The 9,481-nt window shown below is 37.3% G+C and overlaps 1 protein-coding gene across 3 annotated transcripts; it reads left to right on the forward strand.

Annotated features, from left to right (window-relative positions):
* The first annotated feature begins 4,648 nt into the window (after positions 1–4,648).
* On the forward strand, positions 4,649–9,454 carry LOC118349384 (probable protein phosphatase 2C 33). Of its 3 annotated transcripts, none has more exons than XM_035693700.1 (3): positions 4,649–5,200; positions 5,491–5,931; positions 9,339–9,454. In XM_035693700.1, the coding sequence occupies exons 2-3, from the start codon at positions 5,641–5,643 to the stop codon at positions 9,390–9,392; spliced, it is 345 nt and encodes a 114-aa protein (XP_035549593.1). In that variant the 5' UTR covers positions 4,649–5,200; positions 5,491–5,640; the 3' UTR covers positions 9,393–9,454. The 3 variants fall into 3 exon arrangements, with proteins under 3 accessions (XP_035549593.1, XP_035549594.1, XP_035549595.1); XM_035693701.1 differs by lacking the exon at positions 9,339–9,454 and adding an exon at positions 6,373–6,754 and having other exon boundaries at positions 4,653–5,200; XM_035693702.1 differs by lacking the exon at positions 9,339–9,454 and adding an exon at positions 6,377–6,754 and having other exon boundaries at positions 4,653–5,200.
* Positions 9,455–9,481: the final 27 nt, after the last annotated feature.

Raw genomic sequence — 9,481 nt, forward strand, 5'->3', positions numbered from 1 at the left:
CCCAGTTGGCCTTGTAGGCATTCATAGGGGGGGTCTCCAGGTTTGTCGTGTGGCCTACTATGTTCTCTCATCAGCTTGCTATCATTTGCCTCCTTAAACTCCTTAGAAAGATGTGAAGCGGACAGAACCACCCTTGAGGGATCCTCAAATTTCTCTTCAAACACAAGAGTATTCCTTCTCTTCCACACCTTGTAAGCTGTATATGCAAGCTCTTCTACATCTTCTTCATTGAAATTTGATAAGACATGCTCCACTACCTCTTTAAAAGATGTAAAACTGACCTTCATTTTTGCAGACTCCTCGAGCAAGCAGCCCATACATCCTGCACTGATGGGCACGACCAGAAGGCATGCAAGACAGATTCTGACTCCAACTTGCATACTGGGCAAACCGAGATAACCTTGATTTTCCTCTTACTGAGGTTGAAGTTAGTTGGTAAGGAATCATGGGAAGCTCTCTCCATAAGAATAGTCTGACAGCACTCGGGATCTGTAACTTCCAGATTTTTGGCCATATCTCCTTATGATTTGAATGAACAGAAGATTGTCCCACCGAGTTTTGTGACTTTGTACCCAATAAGTGATAAGCACTATTAACAGAAAAAAGTCCATCTTTATTACACCTCCAAATAAGCTTGTCTGGACTGCCACTGCTACTAATGGGGATCTTGCAAATATTGTTGATGTCTTCCTCGATGAGTGTGCTTTTCAGAGCTTCCAACTTCCAAGATTTAGTTTGATCATCAATCAAGGTACTGACCTGCCAGTGAACAAAACTCTGATTCAGAGGTGTTGAAGGCCAAGTATTACTTTAGGTCTGATTTTCTACATGCAAAACTAGGTAGCAATGTCTCTTTTCTTTGGAGAAGTTTTATGGAAGCAAGAACTGTTTTGGAGGCAGGCTTGATTTGGAGGATTGGGAATGGGGATGCAGTCAACATATAAAGCCAGTGTCATCATTTCATCGCTAACAAATTGCATGGAAGGGAGAAAGTGGGATTTGAGAAAAATATAAGAAATGACAAGTGTGTCCTCACTATTCAAAACTATTCACGAAACTACCACTGAAGTTTATTTCGAACCGAAAAGCCATTTCCAGCCAAAATATCGGAATCATAGTAAACCAAGGATTTGAGAAAACATAGTAAACCACTATTTGAGCGGTTACGGTCTAATCCACCTTCTTGGTCAGATATTCATACTTATTTTATTAAATAAATTAAGATCCATGTCAAGACTCTACCCTGTCTTGGTATTCATACTGTTAATTCTTTTAAAATTGTTGAAATCAATGCTTCCGATATTAGTTATAGTAGCATTTTAAAACAAATTGTTTCATCAGGCTCTTCTAAAAAAATTATTTGTTTGGAATAGTGCACAATTTAATTATAGTATTATTCAGAAATAAATTTTATCATTTGTATTATGTATTTCTAGATTTCAAAGTGATTTGTTAAATCAAGAAATTTTTATTACGTATTGGTTGCAAAAGTACTGCTAAGTTTGTTTTAGAAAAAGATGTTAACATTGTTTCAAAACTTATTTTTGTTCGATGGCAAGCTATTTTAAGTTTTTTTATTTTAATATTGAATATATTAAAGGTTCACAAAATGTTATCCTTGATTTTGTTAATCGTGAATTTTTGCAAAATAATGAACAGCAAAAAGTCAAGCAAAGATAAACATGTTCCACAGGTTCCTGTCCCTGACAGGCAACTGGTGAAACCTGAACCTGCTTCCCCTGGATCTTACTAATTGGTTTACTACCCTTGCTAGTATAGACATTGTTAAACCTAGTTTCTCATCTGCTTTAGCCACAACCCATGATCCTTATGCTAATGCTATCACTAAATCCCATCAACCCATCAACATATTCAACATTTTGATTATTATGCTCCAAGACTGTCCAAAAACAATATTGTCAAAACCTGTTTTATATTGAACCTAATTGGTCAATATATACCGATTCCCCCAAAATTGCCTTTGCCTATTTTTTCCCTGGTTTTCATTGGGTTCTTGAAAATATTCAGAAAAACCTACAATATTACTCATTCATTCTCACCCAAACACAACCCATCCTAATTAAACCCATTTTTTATAAAATCAATAAAACGAAGCTGATCTTCTAGATTTTATATATTAAATTTGATTACTAAAGAAAAATGAGGAGCTCGTCCCTATATTACCAAGAAGATTCCTGATTCCGATGTTACCTACTGCTACTATGATTATGTCAAAGTATAGTTCAAATTCATGTTATTCCAAAATGTTGATATGTCTCATTCCTAGTTCATTAATTTTAACAAAAAATGCAATTCTCAATTCCCTCTTTGGTTTATGAGATGTTGGACATAATTTGGTCTTATTTCAGAAAACTTTCCTGATAAACTCAATGGTGCTATTAAATATTTTGCTACTATCCACAAAACTAACCAGCATGGTCAAAAGTTCCATGTTTCCCTTCACTTTTGCAAGAAATACAAAGTTCTCTGGATCCTAAAGTGAAGTTATGCTAAGAAAAGTGATATTCTTGTTCGAAATTGGAGTGACAAGTGGTGAGACAAATTTCTTCACACCCAAGACATTAGTGAAAATGTTACTAGAGATCTTCCTCTTAACTTCTGAATTTTGAAAGTATTGAGGAATCTCCCACTATTAAAACCATGATTCAAGAGCCTATATATCCTATTGCTTAGGCGATACAACAACATGCTTCATCTAATAAATCAAGTAAATCTTCTAAATCTAAGAAGAAGTCTTTTCTCCAAGGACTCAAGAAATAATATTTAATTTATCTGTTAAAGAAGTCCTTCCAGGATGATGGTGACAATTCTGATAATGAGTCGAATGCATCATCTAAAGTCTCTATTGATAATACTAATCCTTATGATGATATATTTGGACATGATCCAAAAATCATTCCAAGGTTATCTAGAAATAGATCCCCTATTTTGATGATAGAATTATTGGCGTTGGCACCAACCAAGCAAAACTACTACAATTATTGGCTAAAGAGCCCATGATTTCCACTACTGGTTCATGCAAAGTCAGATCCATTGCTTTACTCCTACTTTCAATAGCTTTCCTCTGATCAAATGAATAGTAAAAAAAATTTAAAATTACTGTTCATCACTATTCATCCCGAGAATTATTGTACTAATAAGCCACTCTGTTTATATAAGGAGAGCTTGGCTTTGTTGAGAAGCAAGATCTTGTTACAAGAACCCTTAGGAGTTTCAGAACCTCAGAGACCTTCTCTTCTCCTGCTTTCTTGTTCTCCCCCTATAATTCTTGAATAATTTTATGTACTATTGTTCATCTGAAATGAATTACAACCACAACTGTTTGAATTGATAATTTGTGAGTATTTTGAGTATTATTTACTTTTTCTAATCTGAGTATTATTTACTTATTTGCACTTTACTTACACTTTATCTGGTCCCTTTGGAATCCACTCATCTAGTCTCCTTCTATTTTGAGTATTTTGATGGCTGCGTTTGGACATCAAAAACATCTCAACTCAGTTCAAATTTGAACTTAATTTGCCATTCAAACGCACTTTGAAACTGAGTTTTGTCATTCAACCCAGTTTAGACTGTAGATGGACGTAACACGTCTGCAAATGACTGAACTCTGCTCCCAGACTGTAGATGGACATAAACAGCTCAGTTCAAATTGATCACTGCAGATGCACTATTCACACATCCACTTTGTGAATAGTGCATATTATGAAAATGCAAAAAAAAAAAAAAAAAAAAATCGACTGCTGCTAACTTTCTTTACGTTTTGACTTCAGCTTTCGTTGGCGCAAATGGCTACAGTGCTGTTGAGACAATTTCTCTTTTTGTTGTCAGGTGAACAGTATAAAATAATGATGGGACCCATTTTTTTTACAACTTTTCATAAATATATCTAAACTCATTTTAACATTCAAACACATTTTAAACTCATTTTAAGTAGATCCCGCCAAACTCATTCAACAATCCCAACTCACTACTATTCATAAAAAACTTAACTCATCTCAACTCACTTCAATATCCAAACGCGACCTTACTTTTACTTATTTACTTATTTGCACATTAATTATTATATGTATATATGTATATGAAAATAAAGTATTATATATTCTGCACGCCCGTCTAGTTAAAAAATTTCAATCGAAAATGTTAGTTTGTCATTTTACTTTTTTTACTTATTTTGACCGCTTGTGTATTTATTTATTTTTATTTAATAATTAAGAAAATAATTTTTAATATATTAGTATATTTTTTATTTTTTTTTAAATATTTAAATATGTTAAAAAATGTGAAAAAAAAAATAGAGAAGAAGAAGCCAAAATGACTCGACGGTCAAATGGAGTGGTGCTCCTCAAGCGAGAAAGTAGCATCACTCATTTTTAATAGAGTAATGTTAAATATAAATTTTAAATAGATAAGTTTCATACAAGTTTTTTATAAAAAAATATATTTCACTAATAAAAAATAACTTTTTTTATACTTTTTTAGAATGAGACATATTTTTTTACAAAGACTTATATAAAATTTATATATTAAAACTTATAAAAATCATTTCTCTTTTCAATATCCATCCACCTGCCCCCGTTATTGACATGCCGGGTGCTCGTCAACCGCCACCCAACGGTCCCAACCCATCCCGAATCCCGATTCCCATCAACGACCATTGTTAGCGTGGGGAAGATGTCCGTGACGTAGCCTGCTGTAACGGTAGCTTTAGGGTGTTGAAATAAATAAATATCCGATTTATTTTATGGAATTGAAAAAATAAATGGATGGATGAATCTAAGAAGAGGCGTAAATTTAGGGATAATGATCGGCTGAAAGGGCCAACTCCGAAGCAGAGACCACCATAGAAATTATTATATAGATATTGATATTATATATGAAATGGCTGGCGATTTTCGAAGATTAATGTCTTTTTGATCCAGATTTTGCTTCTATATCTGATCGAATCTCTGCCAGTCAACCTCTATATGCACTTCCTTCGCATTTTTCTTCCTTTGCAATTCCATCCCAAACCCAGTCAGTCGCCTCTCTGCCTCTGCCTCTGCCTCTGCCTCTGCCTCTCGTTTCATCCGCGGTCCTCCTCTCTAGGTGTCTTCCCGGTTAACGCGCTTCTTCTGCGTTTTGTAGAAACAGAACCAAAAGCAGAGGCTCTTCGACGAACACCTATTTCGCCACCCTGGTATGCTTATTTTCCCTTCTCTCTCTCTCTCTCTCTCTCTCTCTCTCTCTCTCTCTCACCCATGTTGTCTTCTCTCGGTTTCATATGCAAGTTCATATTTCTTTCTTAGTAATTATCCGTATATATATTCTTTACTGATAACAAAAATTGTATATTCGATCAAATGGTATTGGGATTGAATATTGAATTTGGGTAGAACCGATTAATTATGCCCCCAAGAATGTTTTGTCCGTGGAATCGGATTCAGCTGGTTTTGCTATATATTCAACGTTTGCACTGTGTTGTGATAGGCTATCGATAATTTGGCCTTGAGGAAAAGGCAGAAAGCAGCGGTAAGCACCAACACGGAGGGGTTTGCGACGGATCAGTTTGTAGAAATAGGGGGCTCTGAGTGTTTGGTGGGACTGGAATGCTTTCTGAACATCATCAGATCCCTAGGGATGGGGTCGTGTCTCTCGGGGGACGTGGCCAGCGCCCGCGCACTCCCTTATGCTTTGGCAGCAGCAGCAGCAGTGACGGCGTCCACGTCTGCTTCGGATGTGGGCTCCGGCAACAAGAGCGGGAATTCAAGGAAGAAGATGAGGAAGGACACCTCCTTTGATACCAAGCTGGAGATGTGGCTGCATAGAGTTCCGGAGCGGTTGTTCTTGAATGGCTCCAGTGAGGTTGCATCGCTGTTTAGTAAGCAGGGCAAGAAGGGGATCAACCAAGATGCTATGATTGTTTGGGAGGTTAGTCCTTTTGATTCCACTGTAGGGTTTTTTCGGTTTTCATTATTGATACTCTTTTCTTAAGTAAAACTGCTTTCTAGTTCATACAATGAGATTTCTCTTGATTGTTTATAGATTTCTCTTGATTGTTTAAACTTAGGGCATATATGAAGTAGCAAGAATTTGGATATATGCCTAGAATGGGGACAAATCCATCATTGATGAAAATTAGTGTAGTCCTATTGCAGCATTCTGGGATTCCCAATACAGTTTTTGTTGCACCAACTACTCCATCCATAGCTGTATCTTTTTGAATTTTCTGTGAGGCCATATACACCATTGACTACTATATCGTGGATAGTTAATCTCTTGTTGTCACTTTTGTAGCTGTCCAATTCATTTCGCTTTTAGTTTATTGTCAACCACTCTATTCTAAGTTAGTCTGTCCCCTCATTTTGTCAGCCAGTTTCAATGGCGGGATTCTAACTGAAGTAGAGCGGAATAATTTAGTAGGATGATCATCCTAATGTGTTCTGTAAACAGAGTTCTGCAAAAACACAGCTGGATGGCTAGATAAGGTAGGTTATCTAGAATGTTCTGTCGCTGGAGTTCTCATTTTTGTTGTGATTATGTTTGTGCCTAGATGGTATATGTTCTTTGCAGGAATTTCCTGACTATATGTGTAACGACCCGGTTCAATATTTCTAGAGATGGAAAATGGATAATACTATGGGGCCTAAATTAGTATTAATGGGCCAATATTTGGGAAGCCCAATTTAGGGTTATTGGATAATTTTGAATAGGCTACAGATCCAAAAATTTATTATGGGGTTTTTATTGTGCTAAATAATTAGGTTAAAGCCCATTTAATATTTATGGGCCAAATGGGCCCTATTTAATTGATATTGGGCCCAAGATTATTTAAAGCCCAAAGCTATTTATTGGGCGAGTTGGGCTCATTTTGGAATTGGCCTGTTAGGGTTGTCAAGTGACTAAGCCGATGAAATTATAGGCAAGCCCTAGAAATTAGTTAGACCCTTAAAATGGGCCAACCCATTCGTTAGAGCCCAATAAGAACCCAAGAAAAAGTCCTAGGACCCATGGGTCAAGCCCATGAAATGGACCGAACCCAACCCATGAGACCCATGCATGTGGAATCTTCTTTCTCCCTTGTATAGCTACAGTTTCCGTATGTGTACATATATTCTCAAACTCACTCTCTTCAAGCCGCTACCCTACACGGTGCAAAACCTCTGCATAGTCGTTCCTCCTCAAGCCACCAACCTTCCACAGACATTGTCCCCTCCATACACAACAACACCACACGACAATACCTCCCCCACACCCAGACCACCACGAGCCATCCACTGCAGGTAGCAACCACCTCCCTTCAATCTCAATCACATGAAACGACAGCCTCGAAGAAAATCTGGCTCCAAGCAAGCCTTCCACTTTCAAGCTTCCACCACCACGAAACCGTAAGCCCTGCACCGAGATACCTTAAGCCAAAACATCCTCTTATGTCAAACCAGATCAACCAACTACCCTGCCCATGTCACCCACAATACTGCACCTCCATAAACTGCCCAACTCCACATTTTCTGTTGACCCACACACCAGCACAGTCACCTAACCACCATTTGAGAGCCATGGCAACCACCATTGTACCCCATATTTTCTCTAACTGAAACAGAGCATCCAAGCCATTCTCTCCCCCACATTGTGGTGCCACACAAACTAGCAACCACAAGACCATTGTTGGGGCCAACAAGCCTTCGCACCATAACGCCATGTTGCACTACTCAGAAGAGCACCACCACGTAGCCGAACCAAGTTATTTTGGCCATCTCGACTCACCTCTGCCCCGTTGCCTTTGCCACATTTAACCACCAGTCTAATCACAACCAGCAGTTCCACCTCAATTTCACTCTCTCTCGATTAAGCCCTCTCTCACTCTCTCTCTCTCTAACTCTCAATATATCTCTCTCGCCCCTGGCAATGTGGCATATATATGTTACAGGCTACATAATTTTAAATGGGTTATAGGTTTTTGTTGTAGGTGTTATGGGTTTAATGGGGTATTTAGATTTATGAGGGTCCGGGCCCATGAAAGGTTAAACTATTTTGAAGACAATTGACGAGACGTTGGGAAATTGAAGTTGGACTCAGGAACACAAGCTTTACGGTTTTAACGTCAATAGTTTAGAGTTGTGATTTTAAGTTTACGATGGTTTTAAGCTTTTTGAAAAATAGGTCATTAGTATATCAAGTTTTAATTGCAAGTATGTGCTTGAGCAAAAATTTACGTACAATTGAAAATCAATGCAAGTTACATGCCTATTTTATAGGTGACTATTGATATTCTCTTATTACTGTTGTGTGAAAATTTAGAGGTGGTAAAAAGTTAGGTAAGCAATGCTCCTATGCTAGATTTTGCCTAAAATGTAGAATGTATTTAAGTGTTCTTCTGTATACTTCCTGTGTACATGGGCTATGCCTAGTTCATTTATATATATAATATTTATCTCTTACTTATCAAAAAAAATTTGCCTAAACTGATTGAGGTTGATTTTGTGAAAAATCTGCATATTTTGTTATAGAAACAGTCTAGGTTATTTTCTGCACTAGTCTCTATATCTAAACTTTGACATCTGACATTTTATCATGGCTAGTGTAGACATGAATTATGTACTTTATTTCCTCTACTGCTTAAACTGTGAATATGAAATCTGAAGTTATATGCTTATATAATATTTATCTGCTCAGCACTTTGTTATGATATGATATTGTAGGGTATTTAAAAACCCTGAGGCATAAGATTTTGTTTTGCTTTGGTTACGGGCCCCACAGCGTGATATAATAGTGGCCTTTGATTTCTGACCTCTTCACGAGTGTAAAACTATGTCGTCTGATTTTTTGCCTTGCCACGGATGTAAAATGGAGGCCTCAAATTTTTTACCTTACGATGGGTGTAAAATTGTGGCCTCTAATGTCTAACCTCACCACAGGTGGAAAATGGTAGCCTCTATTCTAAGTGCAATCACTTTGATGACAAAGTGATTTATGTTCTGCTTGGCTATCCACAGAATGCACAACCCTGTCAAGAGGGTAAACATGGCCTCTAGTTTGATGCATCACTTTGGTGACAAAATAATGATTTATGTTCAGCTTGGTTAACCGCAGATATGTACATCCCTGCCACAGGGGTAAACATGGTCTCTGCTTCTATTTCTAATATTGCTTCAGTTATGCTTGTGCCTAAGGTCTTTTGTATATATTATTATGCTTCTGAAAATACCACTGCCATATTTTTTTAGAATTGTCTATTTATGCATTTTGTAACTGGTTCATGTTTACACACAAGTATTGGTTCCCTTCTTACTGAGTCGGTGGACTCACCCCTTTATCTCCAACATCTTTTTTTCCAGATGATTTTGATGATTATGACAGTAGAAATAGGTAGCAAAGGCTTTATTGGTTAAGTGGCTATGGAGATACCATGCGGAGATAGGAGCTTTGTGGAGAGTTATCATAGATTTAAAATATGGTGGATTGTGGGGAGCATGGTGCT

Source organism: Juglans regia, chromosome 9, assembly GCF_001411555.2.
Source record: "Juglans regia cultivar Chandler chromosome 9, Walnut 2.0, whole genome shotgun sequence".
Taxonomy (NCBI): domain Eukaryota; kingdom Viridiplantae; phylum Streptophyta; class Magnoliopsida; order Fagales; family Juglandaceae; genus Juglans; species Juglans regia.

Bases quoted from the DNA above. Each gene is read 5' to 3' on its own strand.
- LOC118349384 (XM_035693700.1), top strand. From the start codon at position 5,641: ATGGGGTCGTGTCTCTCGGGGGACGTGGCCAGCGCCCGCGCACTCCCT. The intron at 5,932-9,338 runs GTTAGTCCTTTT...CTTTTTTTCCAG, and splicing joins ATGCTATGATTGTTTGGGAG to ATGATTTTGATGATTATGAC.